The sequence below is a fragment of the Ictalurus furcatus genome, chromosome 3 (assembly GCF_023375685.1).
Source record: "Ictalurus furcatus strain D&B chromosome 3, Billie_1.0, whole genome shotgun sequence".
Lineage (NCBI taxonomy): Eukaryota > Metazoa > Chordata > Actinopteri > Siluriformes > Ictaluridae > Ictalurus > Ictalurus furcatus.
In genome coordinates, this window is record NC_071257.1 from 18,490,330 (window position 1) to 18,509,755 (window position 19,426).

A 19,426-nucleotide genomic window follows, 5' to 3' on the forward strand; every position below is an offset into this window, starting at 1 on the left:
CCTTGAGAATGAACACAATGCTGATTTATTACCAGTAAAGGGCAATGATCTCTAAAGGAGGCCAAATTAGTCCCTAGTTTTGTGTGTGTGTGTGTGTGTGTGTGTGTGTGTGCGTGTGTACTTGTACTTATGGGCTTGATGACTAAGGACTGAAGGTCAAAGAGAGAGAAATTCTCTCTCTCCCCTGCTGTCTCTCACACGCTCTCCCTCTGTGTGTATGTGTTTGAAATAAATTGATCAAGCTTAATTTAACCAGGTGGTGGTAGTCAAAGAGCAAATTATTAGGCTGCATTAGGGTATTTAATAGCCCAAATCTTTGCAAAATATAACGCCTCTTCTTTGGAATATTAGCTCCTGTGATGGCGGGTCATTTTTCTGACAATGTTGATGCTGTTTGACTTACGGCCCCATATAATTCACGGCCATTCTACAGCGAGAACAACTCATGCTCAGTATTACAAGCAATACATCTCAAGGGAGCGATTTTTATCGACATTTCCCATTACCGACTCTTCAGGTTTATAGAGACTGTCATAAATATCCTCTCCAGTTCAAAATCAGGATGGGTCTGTGTAGGATGAAGAGATCAATTGTCAGATGTGTTGAGTTGAGTGTCACACAAGCCAGTGGGTCAGATAGACTGTAAAATAGGCTCACCAACTTTCTGAAGGAGACTTACATGACACTGGATTAAGATGGAGGTCTGGATGCAAACCTTATTATGACATAAAGGGTCAAGATGGATCTGCGGATTGTTTACAGGACACTGTGTCCCTGCTGAAAAATCCAGCTTGGTCTGACCAACTACCACATAAGTCAAGCTGGTTAAACTTGTAGACCATTTTTGCAAGCTGATAAGTGCTTGTAGATGAAAACAGTTTCTGAATTACTGCTACTAATCAGTCCATACGTGCTTTCACAGAGTTGTGTGTGTGTGTGTGTGAGAGAGATTTTTGTGGCTGAAGATGCTTTATTTTTTCAAAATTTGAGATCACAAATTTGAGATTTACATTTCACTCCAAGTCAAATGTAAAATTCCATGACTTTTCCCTGACTTTCCCTGACCAAAATCTTGAATTTCCATGACCTACTGTACGAAGAATGGTACAATTGCCTGGGTACTGAGCAGAAAACAGCTAACTATTTTAACCCGTTAAATCTGTAAACTCAATTTCTTGGAGCATCGGGCACAAGGCAGGGTACACCCTGGACAGGGTGCCAGTCCATCACAGGGCATACTCACATACACACCCATTCATACAATACAGACACTTTAGACACACATGCATGTCTTTGGACTGGGGGAGGAAACCAGAGTACCTCAAGGAAACCCCTGCAGCACAGGGAGAGAACATGCAAACTCCCCGCACACAGCCTCAGCCAGAATCGAACCACAGACCCTGGAGATGTGAGGCAAACATGCTAACCACTAAACCACCACGCGCCCTGGTTAACAGACATTTTCAGTGCAAAACTTAGTTTTCATTGCATAAAAAGAACATACTTATCTCATGACTACTCTTTACCCATCATAAACAAAATGGTCCTAATAAAAGAAAATATATTTCTTTAATGGAAATAAAACCACTTCATTTACAAGGTACCGTACACTGTAAGAAAAGAGAAAAAGAAAAAGAAAAGACTGATCTGTCTCTCTATCTATCTACCTACCTACCTACCTACCTACCTATCTATAGATAGATAGATAGATAGATAGATAGATAGATGATAGCTAGATAGATAGATAGATAGATAGATAGATAGATAGAAATTTCAGTTAATACATTTGAAAAATTTACAAACAAAATTCCCTGATATTCCCTAACTTCAACCCCAAAATGATAAAATTCCCTGACTTTCCCTGACTGGAATAGACTTTATTAAATTTCCATGACATTCCAGAAATTCCATGACCTGTGGGAACCCTGTGAGATGCAACTTGCGGAGATTTTTGTGCTTTTTTTTTTGTTGCAGAAAACTACGTGAACTGGTGAAATTGCAATTGCACACAATTGTTTTGCACGGTCTTTCGCAATGATGTTTGTTGGTAAATGAGACCTTTTAGCTGTACTCATGATCGACGCACGTGAATCAAAGAGGACTTTGACTGAATATGCGTTTGTGGTGACATCACACGACGCATCTTGGCCCAAATCTGCAGAATATCTGTGGTAATTTAGAAAAATTGCAAGCTCCTCAGATTATAGCGGCGTCTGCTTGATTTTGTGTTCATTTCCATGACTGCAAAATCCTGGACGGACTGACTAATTGCACACTAGTTCACAAAGTTATTATTATTTTTTTACAGTAAGGCAATAAGAAAACCTCAAACATTTATTGATCAATTTGGTCAAGTAACAAGGAAGCTGGAAAGTAATTTGCCGGCTGGCAAACACGGTCTACCAGTTTGAGTGTGTTTGGTAGATGGTCAGACTAAAGCCGAGTCCACACTGCGATTTTTAATAGTCCTTTGCGACTGTTTTCTGTCAGACTGTATGAACACGATCCCTGCTGTAAGCCGTGTCACACTGTTAGGATCTCAGATGTCATTAATGTCAGACTGTACGACAGTCAAGATGCGGAAAACGGACGCATGCAAGAAGACTCGTACGGTGTAGTAGAAGCCACACTACAGGACTGTGCCTCAAAATCTTCTAACATGGGCAGATTTTAATCAGAGGAAAATTCTGATCGCAAGAGTCATTAATCGGCTGTCGGGGAACATGTCAAACTAGCGATCAAAGACTACAGATTTTGACCTAGGATTAAAGGAATCTTTCAGGATTCTCAAAATTTCTCAGACGACCAAATCGTGGCCAAAAGCGTACAGTGTGAACCTGGCTTTAGCTGGATTTTTTCTGGTTGTGGTGTGTGCATGTCCACCTGATAAACGTACAACACAACATAACCTGGGGTTTTCACTCAAATCTGTAATGACTGAATGTCGGAACACTGAATAAAACAAGATAGAGCGGGACACATGTTTACGTTTACGTGTAGTATCAGTCACATTAGGCTAATTTTCTGTCAGCATTTCTCACCGTTTCACTGTTCACATCAGGGTCAATGTTCAGGTTAATAGGCTGCATGAGTCACAGCAGTATCTTTTCTTTATTTATTTATTTATTTAGAGGAATATCTTACCTCACGCGTTATCGGTTTAAACACCTTCCCAGAAATGAATCTACAATCAGATTTCCAGACAGACGAGCACTCCACTGAGTAACGGTTAACGGCGTTCCAGTCGTTTCCACAGCCAGCCAATCAGCACGCGGTTTGAATGCATAGCTAAGAAAAGCGTCCAATAAAACACACCGTTCTTCAGGAAGTGCACTGTGCAGGTTGCGTTGCCAGGAGAGCAGTACGCGAGAGGAGAAGCGCGCTAGAGACTGCCGCAGAGAGCTTGATACCTCTGGGTTTGTTTGCTCCTCCTCAGGAAACCGATAAAATCACACATTTTCAAAGGAGTTTTCATGCTTTTGCGACAACAAGGACATTATACAGGTAAACGCGTTTTTATTTCGACTCGTCCCCCGGAGCAGAGCGGCGGCGGGGTGTCAGGGCTAGCCTGAAGTCTTCTCCTGCACTAGCCTGCTGTGTGTGCGCTACAAACACAGGCGACACTGCGATTACTTGCTAATTAATTGTAAATGATTTAGGCGACGACAGAATTTCCTGTCTAGTCTCTCCACGTAAAAAATTCAAGACTGAAAACGGTGCCACGGTTAACCTCACCGTCGAGACAGCTTTGAGTGTCTTCATTCAAACATATTCTCCAGTCTACAGTAATATGTCTAAACATTCTCTCCTCCCCTTGTAGAGTACAAGCCGCCCCATTTAGAGTGTGAAAGACTCATGAACGTGTAAGTTATAATAATCATTTTATGTTGGTTAATGTTGTTTTGGCAGGGTGGTCGAGCTATGACACTGACCAGAGGCTCCTTCACGTACTCAACTGGAGAAGAGTACAGTGGTGAATGGAAGGAAGGCAAGTCATTCTTCCTCTGTAGCTCCTGCTTCATTATTAAACTCAACTCATGCTGCTTTTCCAGACTATTGACACTGACATTTTGTTTCGACTCGAATCTCTTGACAGGTTAGGTATGCTCTGTACCGCATTCAGGATTAATATCAGCATTAGCATGTGTAGTGTATATCTTTGCTTTATATACAGTACTACAACTTACATTTTCATGAAATGCATTTCTTGAGCGTTCATAACTCATGGGTGATGTTTTATGTATTTTCTGCTGTGTGTATCTTTTCCAAAGACAACTTGCTAAGAAGCTCAATGTTAGATGCCACCCTCTGACTCAATCCCTGAAGATATTCCTCTGACAGCTTTTAAAAGCTTACAGTGGATTGTAGTCTTGACTTGAGCTGCAGTAAGAAATCTAGTGAGAGAAGTAGCTTGGGAAATGAGCCGAAAGGAAATCCTGAATTATTCACACCACACCTTTTCAAACAGGAAAAAGCCACTGGCCAACATCTAAAACATTTGATTACAATTTGTGTTACCACAGATATCCAAATTAGGAGCCAAAGATTTGCATTATGTGTCCTATACAGGGAGGAGACATGGTGTGGGGCAACTGAAGTTCTCTGATGGTACTTGTTACAAGGGTCACTTTGAGAATGGCCTGTTCCATGGCTCCGGGGTGTTAATGTTCCCTGATGGATCCAGGTGAGAGATTAAGTAATCAAACTGCAATCGTTGGGCAACATAGTGATATTTAAACATTTATCTATCTCATAATTTGTTGTAAAGGTAGAGAGAGATCTTATAATTATTGAACAGGCATGTTTTATGATTAGTTTTATGGATTATTGTCTGTTACATGTGTACAGTAAAAATCAATCACTGTTCAATTCAAGGTATGAAGGTGAATTTGCCCAAGGAAAATTCCAAGGTGTTGGAGTTTTTAGCAGATCTGATGGGATGAAGTTTGAAGGAGAATTCAAAAATGGTCGTGTGGAAGGACATGGTAAAAAAAAATTGTACCATATGAATGAATTATTTACATATTTACTCATTTATATTATGTTATCAAATTCAAATAATATTGGAGTAGTTATAAAACTGTTAGATGTAGTATTTATGTGAATTTTGTATAAGGTTTTGTTAATTTCATACAGAAAATGATGAAAGATGTGCCACTGCTTAATTTAGATTTAGTTGGTTTATTGTGCCCTTCACTAATATTGGCACCCTTGGGAAATATGAGCAAAGAAGGCTGTGAAAAATTGTCTTCATTGTTTAACCTTTTGATCTTTTGTTTAAAAAAAAAAAATCACAAAAATACTCTGCCCTCATGAATACCAAACAATTGCAAACAAAACATAGGTTTATAAAATATATATCTTTGTTAAATATAGGTGTGCAACAATTATTGGCACCCTTTTAGTCAATACTTTGTGCTACCTTCTTTTGCCAAGATAACAGCTCTGAGTCCTCTCCTATAATGCCTGATGAAGTTGGAGAATACATGGCAAGGGATCTAAGACCATTCCTCCATACAGAATCTCTCCAGATCCTTCAAATTTTGAGGTCCATGATGGTAGACTCTTCTCTTCAGGTCACTCCACAGGTTTTCTATGGGTTTCATGTTAGGGGACTGGGATGACCATGGCAGGACCTTGATTTTGTGGTCAGTAAACCATTTGTGTGTTGATTTTGATGTATGTTTTGGATCATTGTCCTGCTGGAAGATCCTACCATGGCCCATTTTAAGCTTTCTGGCAGAGGCAGTCAGGTTTTCATTTCATATCTGTTGATATTTGATAGGGCCCAAGATGCCATGTATTCTAATAAAATGTCCAGGTTCTCTGGCAGAAAACCAGCCCCAAAACATTAAAGAGCCACCACCATATTTAACCGTGGACATGAGGTACTGTTCCCTATGGCTACCTCTCTGTGTGCGCCAAAACCACCTCTGGTGTTTATTGCCAAAAAGCTCTATTTTGGTTTCATCTGATCATAGAACCCGATCCCATTTGAAGTTCCAGTAGTGTCTGGCGAACTGAAGACCCTTGAGTTTGTTTTTGTATAAGAGTAGAGGCTTTTTTTTCTTGAAACTTTTCCAAAAAACTTGTGGTGATTCGGATCGTAGTTTTGGAGACTTTCTGACCCCAAGACATAACTAACTTGTGCAATTCTCCAGCTGTGATCCTTGGAGATTTTTTTTGTCCACTCGAACCATCCTCTTCACAGTGCATTGATACAATATAGATACACATCCAATTCCAGGTTGATTATTTTCCAGTTGACTAGAATTTCTTAATTATTGCCCTGATGGTGGAAAAGGGCATTTTCAATGCTTGTGCTATTTTCTTATAGCCACTTCCCATTTTGTGAAGCTCAACAACCTTTTGCCACACATCACAGCTATATTTTTTGGTCTTAACTATTGGTATGAATGACTAAGGAAATTAGGCCTATGTGTTACCTTGTATTGCCCTGCGATGGACTGGCACCCTGTCCAGGGTGTACCCCGCCTTGTGCCCAATGCTCCCTGGGATAGGCTCCAGGTTCCCCGTGACCCTGAAAAGGAGTAAGCGGTTGAAGATGGATGGATGGATGGATGGATGGATGGATGGATGTTACCTTGTATTTATACCCCTGTGCAACAGGAAGTCATGGTTGAACAATTTCCTGTTTCTAGTCACCCAGGTGTACTAAAAAAAAATTAAAATATCAATGGGAATATAATTCAAGTATATTTTTTTCATATGAATTCATAGGCGTGCCAATAATTGTTGCACACATATTTAACAAATATATTTGTTTTGTTTACAATAGTTTGATATCCATGAGAGCAGAGTATTTTTGTGAACAAAAGATCAAAAGTTTATAAAGACAATTTTTCACAGCCTTCTTTACTCATATTTACCAAGGATGCCAATATTAGTGGAGGGCACTGCATATGAGGGCATTGTAATTTTGCCATCAATGGAGTTAGCATTATAGTCACCGTATAAATTTAACACATTGTAATTGCAGCTCAATAATAACTTAGCATGTCCTACTCAGAATTTTCAGTCATTAAAATATTATAACGCCATGTTTTTCTATAATTTACATAACCTTTGATGGCTCCATTTACTGTTTTGAGAGTAATGGTCTATTTTGCCGAAATTTCTTAATTGAGAATGAATAAGGATATTGTCCGTTGTTTTGGCTTCCCCTGCAGGCTTGCTGACATTTCCGGATGGTTCCCATGGTATTCCACGGAACGAGGGGGTCTTTTCTGACAACAAGCTGCTGAAGCGCGAGAAGAGCCAGGCGGTGGTGCAGAGGGCCAGGAGCTCAGCCTGCATGGCACGCAGCCTCTCTGTATGATCAACACAATGATGATCTGATAATCACCATGCTGCTGCTCTCAGATCAGCTTCCCAAACTCCACTCCTACTGCACAGGAAAACATCGAGAGTGAAACTGATTCAGGAGCTCTCTTTCACATAGGCTTGCAGCAGACCCTCAGGAATGGATAACAGGGTTTCCTTTCCCTCTATCTCTCTTTCTCAGTGCTGGTCTGCGTCTAATGCCTCTAGCGTAAAAAATATATATATATTTAAAATAAAAATAAAAAAACTGGGCAAGGTTATTATTGCTGCATCAATGTGAACTACTTCGTCTTAGATATGGAAAAACCAAAGTCACCATCCACAACATGGGGCTACTGAGTGTTCTATATGCGGAGTCTCTGTGCAACAGTGAGTTTATTTGCCTTTTGTGAGACCGTGATTGTGTACCTTTCATTATTATTTATCTATTTATTTAACATGTTTATTTAAATGTTATTTCAAGCACTTTTTCCGTTTTGGTAAAAACAATCTGAGTTAAATTTAAATTCTCTTAAATGCATATCACAATGTAATGTCTGGATTTGTATATACCTCATGGAAAACAGCATTGTATATCCAGTATTGATGTTCGAGATAATCAGAAGCCTATACATGTGGTGGACTTATTTTGAGTACAAAGCCGATAATGTGCTTTTAATTGAAATCGGGCAGTCTGGACAATGAGTAGTTCACGCAGGTGATCCTACTGAATGTGTGTATTCTCACCAGTGTGTATCATTTATCTTCATGCACTTTGTCTAGTATTTTCTTGATACATGTAAGGACAGAAAGGTGTAGTCAGGCTTTGCTGACTTTAATTAGTGTAACTGCACTGTAAAAGCATGTATCTGATTTGTTTTTATTAAGAATGGTGTGAGAGGGACTAGAAAGTTTGCCTCTTTATCTTCACCGTAATAGCATTCATCCAGTAATTGTGGGTATCTTCTAAGAACTAACATAACCATGGGTTTGGCTGTAGTCCATAAATCCATCTGTCAGTGGTGTATTCTTCTTAACATGCAATTCATGTAATAATTATGTTTTTATCATCCAGTTAATGGCAGTCGATTGGAAAGCTGGGAGGGGGAGGAACAAAAACAAAAGTGTGTGTGTGTGTGTACAAAAAAATAATTTAAGATATTATAACCGATACACAATTACAACGAATATTTTTTAACTTTTTTTTTTAATTTCTTTTTGTTTGTTGTGCTAACTGTAGTTACACTGTTTTACCATGTGCAATGTCCAGAAGAGGAGCTGTACTCATTACTTATTTCTATACTGACACCAAATGTGTATTAACTTCAGTATTTACTTGAAAAGTTTGGAATCTGTTTTCCTGTTCAGGAAAAAAAAAAAAAAAAACCCAACAGGAATAATAATAATAAAAAAGAAAAATTATGAGGTGCTAATCGAGTGTTTTATTTGCTGAATCACTCTGTGCAAAGAGAAATATCAATTCCTGACTTTCAGCTCATCCACAAAATTACCTGCCTTTCAATAATGCGTGGAGAAATCACAATTTAATGTAACACTGGAGGCAGGACAGGATTTATTTCACAAAACGGCGCTCTCTACTGGTCATACTGGCAGTTAGCATACAGAGTCATGGAAAATTTACAGTAGGCCTAAATTTCTAAAAGACATTACTCCTATAATTTGATTATTATTTTTTTTAAAGTGTATCAGCAAGACGATATTTAGATTTTTTTTTTTTAAGAATGTTTTATTGATCATTCTTTTATGGTGTGTTGTATTTGTAATGGAGATAGTGACTGTGCAAGGGTCAAAGGAATGACACTGGTAATCACTCTTCTTTGCTTCATGATGAGAATCTCAATTAATTTTCTTTATTTTATTTCTTTTTCTTGTTTTTTTTATGTAGATATGTGTTAAGGCACAACATGTATTTTTACAGTGCAAAAGAAGATTCAAACAATCTTCCAATTTAGACATCATTTATCATTCAGAAACACATGCACATATTGACAATAAGATTAGCAAAAAGCAAATAAATGCTACTCTAGAATCCTAAAGCTTGCTTAAATGCTTGAACAAATGGCGGTGGAAATCAATCTCTCACCACAGACAAAGTGCCAGAAACTTAGAGGTCACATGTAAGCAGAGCCACATACAGAAATTTCCACTCTCCGGAAACCTCAACAGTGTGTGGGTGTGTATGCGCGTATTTGTATGTAATGTTTACAAAACCATCCCACATATTGATTTACACACTTAGTCTCTGGTTAATGGGCACTCTTGGCATATGATGTGATGGAGCAACGGGTGTATTTCGCTAAGTTTTAATTACAACATTACAAAGCATGATATTGCTGATCCATGTGACTGGCAAGGGTACAGTATATCCATATCACTTGTGTAAAAGGGTAACCCCTGATATTAACCGGAAACTATGCACTAATGCCTCTTCACAAAGCCTACTGTTAAGTCAGGGACAAAACAGAAATCCTAACACTGCTTCTCCTGTGTCCCTGGAACATGACATGTATTTATAAAAGAAGGCTGGCACATTTGTGCTTTAATGCAGTTAACATTAATGTGGGTAAACATGACTTTGCATGCATAAGACACCATTTCAATCACAATGTCAACAGAAGATGAATTGCACACGAGTTAATAATGCCAGTTACTGTTTTACATGAGCATGGCAATGTTCTACTCAATAATGTGGTCTTGCTTAAAATGCTTGAAACTGTAATGTATTGTAAAATATGTTGATTATTAACCAAATTGATTTTAATGAAAACAATCCTGAGAGATTTTATTCAAGCAAGTACTCAGTAAGCTGCTGTAATAGAAGTGATTTTTTTTTTTTTTAATCAATCTTGTATCCACATCTGTGTTATACACCTGTGGCTCAGATATGAAAAAATTGACCATTTTAATGGAATTTAAATGTTACCAGTTTTACTGTAAAGCACAGCGATGCAGCGATTTCTAAACACACCCATGTGTAATCTGCAGATAAATATCAGTCAGTAATTCTATTCCAGTGAAATAGCATAAATCTTGCCATGTGAGGACACCAGTGTCATCAACTGTACTTTATAAAATGTGACCTTCAAGCCAGGTCATGCTATTTCATTTGCTCCAGTTTCTCCAGCATCTCCTTAGTGTCACACTGCCACATCTTCACCTGCTCCGTTGCTGTAACACCCTCCTGAGAAAGAAGGATTTGCACTCTAGTACAGTATATATTATATGGCCAAAAGTATTTAGACACCTGACCATCACACCCATATGTACTTGTTGAACATCCCATTCCAGTGCCCAGTTTGCTGCTACAATAACCTCCACACTTCTGGGAAGGCTTTCCACTAGATTTTGGAATGTGATTGTGGGGATTTGCCCTTTCAGTCACAAGAACATTAATGAGGTCAGGCAAGAAAGCCTGGGGTGGAGTCGGTGGTCCAGTTCATCTCACAGGTGTTCAGTGGAGTTCAGGTCAGGGCTCTGTGCAGGTCTCTTGAGTTCTTACACACCAACCTTGGCAAACAATGTCTTCATGAAACTTGCTTTTTGCACAGGGGCATTATTACGGTGGATCAAGTTTTGGCCCCTTCATTCCAGTGAAGGAAAATTGCAATGCTACAACATACTAAGACATCCTAGACAATTGAGTAGTTCCAACTTTGTGGCAGGAGTTTGGGGAAGACCCACATATGGGTGTGATGGTCAGGTGTCCACAAACGTTTGGCCATATAGTGTATCTAAAATTAATTTGACCTTTTTCTACTAATATACAACAAGAACAAATTTGTTTCCCTGCACTTCAAGAGCTCTGCAATACTTACAGCATTCTTAATCTTCATGTCCGCTCCTGCCAATATTAGCGACTTGACTATTTTGTATCGGTTCAGTCTCACAGCATCATGCAACGCAGTATCACCTTCCTTAAAACAAAGTGAGTAATGTTAATGGTATAATAGAATACATGACATTTACACACTGATTAAAGTTATAAAAAAAATTCGATTTGCTGAAAACCTCATAGTTCTTACCCAATCTTTGGCATTAATCCGGACACCACTGGACACAAGATGCTCCACAACTTCCCAGTGGCCTGTTCTGGTAGCCACATGTAATGGCGTGCTCAGAAGCTATGAGCATCAGAAACCATGCACTGACATATAAGAATTTACTTTCATTTTTACAGTCATTTATTTATACACAATATATCCAAAAGTTTGTGGACATCTGACCATCACACCTATGTGTTTTTTGAGGAAAACCATATGGGCAGGTGTCCACAAACTTTTGGTCATACAGTATATCTCAATTTTGTAAAGGTCTTTTACTTTATCTTTGACATTTAAATCAGCTCCTCTGCTCTGCAAGAGTTTAAGAGCAGCTAGACTTCCACCCCTGCAGGCCCAGTGCACAGCCGTACATGCCAACTGAGAAAATATCCAAAACATAGCATTTAAGACTGTGCCATAAATGAAAGAAAAATCTGGTGAACATTGACTCAAATTTTCTCACCCGGTCTTGGAAGTCGATGCTTGCTCCCTTATCCAGTAATCTCTCCACAATTTTAACGTGACCCTCAAAGGCAGCCCTATGAAGTCCTGATTTTCTGAACTAAAAAAAAAAGTTATTTTTTGGGGGAAATATCATCATTGAAATGTAAGTGTAAAGGACATCAGAAATACCTCATCAGCAGTGTTTGGGTCTCCTCCATCTTCTAAGAATTTATCCACCACTTTGAGGTTTCCATTTGTGGCTGCCTTTAAGAAGTTTTCACAATCCAGAGGACCCTATATGATAAAAGCAGTGATAATAAATTTAACTGTAACTGAAATAAATGTAAATAACTAATGAAAAGTATTATTAAATGGTTATGGAACACTAATCATAGGTTTAAGAAATAGGTATTAATGAATGGTTTACCATGCTTGAATGACCTTACCACATGAATATTGGTTAGGTTACTCAATTTTGCTGCTTTATTCTTCATCTTTTTCCTCAAACGGAGCTCAGTAATATTTTCAGCACCACCTAGCTCCACTATCTCATGCCTAAGATCAGACGAGGTCTTCCTCACCCGCTCCTCCACCTAATGACATCACCACTCATATCAATGACATACTATATTGTAGGTATACATAAAGTGCTGCTGTAATGTACAAAGTCATGTACATTCATGTATAAATAAACAATCAAAATGTTGATGAATTTTACTATGAGTTTTACATTCTCCTCTCCTGTTTACGATCACACTGCAAGTTAACGGTGAAGAATCTTTGCTGGAGTCCATTCATTTCTGATCTCTAATAATGCTGGTTCCAAGCTCTAAGCTTGTAATACCATGAGATGCCATGGTGTTGAGTTTGGATTAAGGCGGTGACTAAAAGTGACCATCTGAGAGTTCTCTAACCACATGAGACAACTCTATTATAATCCAAAAAAAGCCAATGATATCATTCTACTCCTATGATCAATTAGAATTTGAATGTAGATTATATTTCTTAGCTTTCTAATGTTTTTATTTCCCTCCCTGCAGAAATAAGAGAATGTTATTTTTCATTTCTTTAAATGGATATGCATGGTAATTCATGGCGAACACTCACCTGAATATTTGCAAAATTCGGATTTAGTGATTCATTGCTCAGATCTCTTCCATCTTTAGTGTCATCCATAATCAAAATTCCCAGCTTCCGTGCACGCGTTCTGCATTTCTGAAAACAATTATTTCCGTTGAAATAAGTCAAAAGATCACATTTGAGGCATGTAGCTTTTAATAAACTGATATGATTGTGTAACAAATTAATTGCTAATTTGACAACAGAAATAGAACAGAGGACTACAAAATTCAATATTAACCTCATAAACATTTAAATATAAACAAATGTCTTCTGGGATAATTAAATAATATTTTGATCAGCCAGTGTATCAACTCAAGTTTGAAATAAATAAAGCAATATAAATTATATAAACAATTTTAATCTATTGAGTCTGAACAATCCCACAGGCAAACTGAATCTGCTAGTAAGAGTAAATGTAATATGTTAATAGTGCTGATTTTGCTTTATTTATAATGAGGACATTTTATCTGTGAGGAAAATTTGAGGAAAACTGATGTACATCAAAGAGATGTGATCCCCCCCCCCCATTTATTTATTTTTACAATTTGTGAATGTGAATTTGACTTTTACCCTAACCTTTTCAGAACCAGCTGAGCCCAAACTAGTTTACTGAAATTTTGTCAATGCGTTCATAAAGCTCCATATCTGAAACTTAATTTCATGTCATAACATCTCAGAAAATATGCCATACCTGCTGTTGTTGGTCAAACTCAGCTTTTCTGTCCACTATCATGGTGGCCCACAGGATATCTTTATCCATCCTGATAAAATGAATCAATATAGATAAGCAAAATTATTCCAGTTAGAAACTTCAAGAAACTCTTTCAAGCAAAGTTTCCTCTATATTAATGATATTTAATTATGAATGATAATAAAGACACCTATAAATAAGCAGCCTATTGAGTGCGCTCAGGGAAAAAAGGCTATAAAGAATGGAAGGTGGTATGGGTGCTCTTATACCACACAGCAGGCATGCAAAGCCCACAGCCAGCTTTGTGTGACAGGTGTGATCAGGAGCTGGACTCAATACTGACCTGACACATGACACTCTCCAGTGCCACTCACTTGCGCTGTGCTCATTTTTTTTATTAGTTTTATTACAAGAGTATCTGCTCAATAAACACACTGTATTGGGGATTATGTTATTTGTAATAATTTCATTGGTGTCAAGTGTTAGCTTGTAATTACTCACTACTGTCATACCACATAATAACCCATTACTACCAAAGATCCAGGGCCATGCTTTGTCTCACACTTACTATATAAAATGCAAAAGCATGTTTGAGTATCTGGATACTAATAAGCTAATAATAATAATAATAATAATAATAATAATAATGGTTGTTTATTCATCCAGTATATCACCACACAGTCTGTCATTACTCTTCTAATTAATGTGCAGATGTAAATTGTTTAAATGGATGAGAAAAGTCACGGTTCTGTCAGAGACTTTCATCACAATGCTATTTGAATTTATTATCTGTTACAAGTGAATATGTCACAATGTTAAACTTTAACAGAAAGATGACATAACCTGGTTTTCTAATTAACAATGATTTATGTTCTGAGTGACAGATCCTTGACAGATGTTAAACTTCTGCTTAAAGGTTACATGGAAATAGTAGCTGTATATAATACTCATATTTAACATATGGAAATGTTAAATATTAGATATAGATGAGGTTCGCTCTATAAGGGAATTTACCAATACCACAGTTTCTAATGACACGAGATTTTGGTTTTGTTTTTTTTTTCTTTTTTGCAGCTTTGCAGTTCATGGAAGTAATTCATAAATGTATTAATATGTGAGACTGTAAAGGCAAAATTGGGATTTGGGGGACTCTGCAATAAGAATTAGACTTTAAAATCCTCAGTTCATTTAAAACATTAAAGAACAAAATACTAATACCTGTATTTTGAAATGAAGATATGCAACTATGAAACGTATTTTGTATAGGAGGGCCCTCAATGACAGGTGAATCATTAACCCTGACTGTCAAGGATCAGTCAGAGATAAACACTCGCATAACTGCTGTTTAGAGTCACAGAGTTGAACTGTCACCGGTCTCTCTTCTGCTCAACCCTGACTGCTCTTTTAGGCCAAGAATCACAAATAAGATCTGAAAAGCGAAGTAAGTGTGTAACCATTTTTGGAAATGTTATTGCAATGTTATCTAATCCCCTTGCTACTCCCCACATGGAAGGAATGTGACGGGAGCTCTTTTGTGAGTCGGGGATTTGAAATGCTTCCAGACTTACTGCTTTTACTGTGGAGGCTTCTGTTATGCTAATTACAGGAGGAATGCTCAGGAAGTGTTCATAGAAGCTTGGGATCCTGTGTCTACATGGAGACTTTAAAGCACCTGAGCATGAAGAAGCATGAGGGAAATGATGTTCCACTGCTGGCTGACGCAGACAGTGCCAAGAGCCCAGGCATTAAACACTGGAGAGAGTCCAGTCAATTCTTCCTCACACAGTGAGTTTTACATGGATTATATGAAGGATATGTATTTATTTTTTTTATTTTTTGTAAAATATAGAAGAGTATTAGTTAGTAGAATACAGCAATGTCTATTCTCTCCAAGAAGGTGGAAAAACCTTGGCCTGAGCTTCACTCTACTCCTGAGCTGTTATTCAGCAATCCTTGTCCCTGCTTATCTGCCTACTAAACAACTGACCTGGACTGAAAGCTCCACAGAAGACTATTTGGTACAGAGTTAGTGTTTATACTCATTCCATGACATTTTCTTATATTTAATACAGGCTCTAGAAGTGGTAAGATGGTGCAGAAAGTATTGTTGTTCTTTACAGTTCCAGGATCTCTATTTCAATCCTGAGCTCGGGTTACTGTTTGTGAGGAGGTTGGCATGTTCTCCCTGTGTCTGTGTTGGTTCCCTCTGGTTCTCTGGTTTCCTCCCACTTCCCAAAAACATGCCACTAGGGAAATCGGCTAAGATAAATTACCTCTAGGTGTGAATGAATGTGTGAATGTGTGTGTGCATGGTGGCCTGAGATGGACTGGAATCCCACCCAGGATGTATCCACAGGACAGACTCTGGATCAACCGCCACCCTGAGCAGGATAAAGCAGAAGATGAATGAATGAATGAATGAATGAATGAAAAAAGATTTTATAAGAACTCTAAAGGTGTTCTGCATGTCGCACTCTTCCTCCAGGACATATTGAATCGCTCGGCAGATCTGCTGTCTCGGCCATGTATAAGCGGCTTTACCAAGACAAAGCTGCAGAAAGTGCTGAATTTGGACAGCCTGCTTCAGATTCCTGTGTTCCTGCAGAATGAGACCAGACACTGGGAACTGGCACCTCCACTTGGTCTGCTAGGCAGTGAGGGTACGTTGGCACAGACACTTAGAGTTCTGCCTCACTCTGGACTGCCCTCTGTGCCAGACAGGTGTAGAAGATGTATGGTGGTTGGGAGTGGTGGAATCTTACATGCCAAACATCTTGGAGCCCATATTGATAAATATGACATCATTATAAGGTTAGTTCAGCTAACACCATTTATACTATAAACTGCATACTGTCTCATATTTTAAATCTCATATCAGTGTATGAATAGGAAGTAAAAAGTAAATTTACTATATACATTTATTTGTACTGTCCTGCATAAAGAATGTTAAGCATATGAATATTTGTATGTTTGCTATCAAATTTATAGCATCAAATTAAAGCAAATGATTTATGCTTGCTTTTATTTTACTTTCATTCCATTTTATTTATAATTATAATAATGTCACAAGTTTCATGTATTCAATCAGTACCTCCAGCGTTTCAGGATTTTGTGATCACAGAAATGAATGTAAAATCAAGCAAACTCTGCAATATTTGAAGGAGCTTGCAATTTTTCAAAATGACCACAGTTTTTCAGCAGATTTGGGCCAAGACACATCATGTGACAGCATCACAACGCGCATTCAGCCAAAGCCATCTTTTATTCATGTGTGCCAAACATTAGTACAGCTAAAGAGGTCTCATTTAACAACAAACATAAGACCACGATGTATGCGAAAGGCCACGCAAAACATTTTTGTGCAATTCAAGTAGTTTTTGGCAAAAGAGCACAAACAAAATCTGCAAGTTACATTGCACCTTTTGAAAAAATCTGCAGCAAAATCAAACATTTTTGGCTGTAACAATCACAAAACAACTTGGCGAAATCCTGTACAGACTGTTTAAAGTACATATAGATAATTAATCTAAAAACATTTTGTCATTTTAACACTTTTAGAATGAACAATGCACCAGTGTTTGGATTTGAGGAAGATGCAGGCTCAAGAACCACAATTCGATTGACATATCCTGAAGCAGCATCCTTCTTGCAACAAGAATATCAGAACACAGACATAGTAGCTGTAGTTGTATTCAAGAGGCTGGATTTAGAGTGGTTGACCTCTGTTGTAACAAAAAAGCCTTTGGTGAGCATCATAGGTGCTTATTCTTCCAGTCTGTCTTCCAATATATCAAAATGTAATTGAAAGAAAACAAAATGAAATGAAAATTGATCCCTGTCTCCAGAGCTGGTGGTCTAAACTGTGGTTCTGGAGAGATGTTGTAAGTGATATTCCACTTCAGCCAGGAAACTTTCGCATCTTGAACCCTGAAATACTCAGCCGGACATGGCATGTGATGCAAAATTATGGAAAACATGAAAGCAAGGTAGGGCTAGTTGCATGCAGATATGTGCTATTAAACCTTAAAAATATTTCCCACCAGAATTCTAAAATAGTTTCCAATGCTTTTCATGTCTGCAAATTGGTTGGAGATCTTTCTCTTATTTTCTTTTTTTGTCACAGAAGCGAGTGAGTATTCTTCAAATTTAATCTACAGAAGGGGGTTAACACTTAAGTGTGCTTTGTGTTCTGCTGTAGACGGTGCCTACTCTAGGCTTCACTGGCGTTGTGGTGGCACTACAGCTGTGTGATGAAGTCAGCATGGCAGGCTTTGGCTATGACTTTAAACATCCTGGATCACTGCTGCATTACTATGGGACAGTGCGCATGGACCACATGATGGCACAAGTTGTGCACGATGTCAGCGCAGAGCGCAGTTTACTGCGGGGCCTTGTCAAATCTGGAGTCGTGCGTGATGTCACAGGTGCACTGTGATTAACAGTGGACCTCATTTATCAAACGGGATATCAACTATTTTATTAATACAAGGTTCGCAAGAATGTTTGCACAAGAAATTGTGTATTCATAAAAATCCTGTTAGTGTTAAAATGTTTGCATCCTATGAGAGTTCCCGAGTTTGTGTATAAGGAGACACTAATATAAACCTCAATTATTCAGCTTCAAAACATATAATTGGCAATGAGTTACTGCACATTTATATACAGATTACGCTGTCTAGCTTAAATGGCATTTTTATTTCACTTGCACACATGAATTTAATGAATATTTTGTGACTTGGCTGTTTCATATTAATGACTTGAAAGAAAGTGATCCAAGAGGACAAAAGAAATGACGGCCTATAAAATGAGTTAAAGAAAGACTGTGCATGTGGTAGCCGACACACTACAATGGCTGAACTGCATTATTGGACGATTTTGCAGACACTGCACATAGATGATTTATTTTCATAATTTTGTTGTCATTTTGGTGTTTTCAGCTCTGTGAGCTTTTAGCCTTTCTACTGTGGGTGTTACTAAAGGTAATCCAGCTGTGTCATGAACGCATTTGGTACTTTACGGGTGTTTGGCATTTTATCAACATTCGCCTGTGAAGATGAAGAAAATCTGAGTTATCAACACTTCTGGCAAGATTCATTTATTTGATTTTTTACTTTGGTTTGGTCTACGAAACCACTTACACACAACTTTATTAAAAATGATAATAAATGAGGCCCAACGTTTGTACATTAAATCTGGCTTGTACTGAATATCATTACTTCCAATCTGAGGCTATTCTTAGAACATGTGAGAGATTAGATTTCATTGAAAAGGTGTAAAACAAAGTGAACAAATGTGCCAACTTAAACACTCCAGGTATAATATCCAAAAAATCAAAAGTAAAAACATTAACAAGACATGTTATGAGTATCCTGTATTGCAGTTTTCACTAATACTAACCCCAACAGGTATCTCTTACATGTAGAATTGTTCTGGTGATATTACAGCTAACCCATACAGCTGAGACAGGATGGCTGTGAATTGTGATTGGTTGGCACATATTTTAAACATTTTTAATGACATCTATAATTTATAAACTTGTACCATTGTTTATATTTTGACAAAATTCAAAATTAAATAGAAAACATTTTTAGGCTGCTCTCTGGGCACAGTATGAGAATCATTGGGCTAAGTACATCAGTTTTGATGGTGTGTATCTGTTTAAAGCAGTATTTTCCAGATCCACTCTTCAGACAAATGACAAAGGTCTTGTGTATAATACACACATACACATTACGTAAATCAGTTTAATTAAACAAACACTGATTCTGTTAACCATCCAATATGC

At 37.9% G+C, this 19,426-nt stretch overlaps 3 protein-coding genes across 9 annotated transcripts; 2 read left to right on the forward strand and 1 right to left on the reverse strand.

The window, feature by feature from the left end:
- Positions 1-3,807: 3,807 nt before the first annotated feature.
- On the forward strand, positions 3,808-10,142 carry morn4 (MORN repeat containing 4). The gene is made up of 4 exons (XM_053621218.1): positions 3,808-3,992; positions 4,574-4,684; positions 4,876-4,985; positions 7,191-10,142. Exons 1-4 carry the CDS (start codon positions 3,895-3,897, stop codon positions 7,337-7,339), a joined length of 468 nt encoding a protein of 155 aa, XP_053477193.1. The 5' UTR covers positions 3,808-3,894; the 3' UTR covers positions 7,340-10,142.
- A 299-nt stretch (positions 10,143-10,441) lies between these two features.
- Positions 10,442-13,923, reverse strand: ankrd2 (ankyrin repeat domain 2 (stretch responsive muscle)). Of its 3 annotated transcripts, XM_053621217.1 has the most exons (10): positions 13,832-13,923; positions 13,642-13,711; positions 12,936-13,043; positions 12,275-12,421; positions 12,018-12,122; positions 11,848-11,946; positions 11,664-11,762; positions 11,367-11,465; positions 11,160-11,258; positions 10,442-10,525 (listed from the first exon to the last, which is right to left on the reverse strand). In XM_053621217.1, the coding sequence occupies exons 2-10, from the start codon at positions 13,708-13,710 to the stop codon at positions 10,442-10,444; spliced, it is 909 nt and encodes a 302-aa protein (XP_053477192.1). In that variant the 5' UTR covers position 13,711; positions 13,832-13,923. The 3 variants fall into 3 exon arrangements, 2 of the variants coding, with proteins under 2 accessions (XP_053477192.1, XP_053477191.1); XM_053621216.1 differs by lacking the exon at positions 13,832-13,923 and having other exon boundaries at positions 13,642-13,816; XR_008385577.1 differs by lacking the exon at positions 13,832-13,923 and having other exon boundaries at positions 10,445-10,525; positions 11,160-11,254; positions 13,642-13,816.
- Positions 13,924-14,387: 464 nt separating this feature from the next.
- Positions 14,388-19,405, forward strand: st3gal7 (ST3 beta-galactoside alpha-2,3-sialyltransferase 7). 5 transcript variants are annotated; one of them, XM_053621226.1, is made up of 7 exons: positions 14,389-15,082; positions 15,248-15,426; positions 15,536-15,659; positions 16,127-16,452; positions 17,200-17,386; positions 17,487-17,627; positions 17,840-19,405. In XM_053621226.1, the coding sequence occupies exons 2-7, from the start codon at positions 15,296-15,298 to the stop codon at positions 18,074-18,076; spliced, it is 1,146 nt and encodes a 381-aa protein (XP_053477201.1). In that variant the 5' UTR covers positions 14,389-15,082; positions 15,248-15,295; the 3' UTR covers positions 18,077-19,405. The 5 variants fall into 5 exon arrangements, with proteins under 5 accessions (XP_053477199.1, XP_053477201.1, XP_053477203.1 ...); XM_053621228.1 differs by having other exon boundaries at positions 15,539-15,659; XM_053621224.1 differs by having other exon boundaries at positions 14,388-15,082; positions 15,248-15,659.
- The last annotated feature ends 21 nt before the right edge of the window (positions 19,406-19,426 follow it).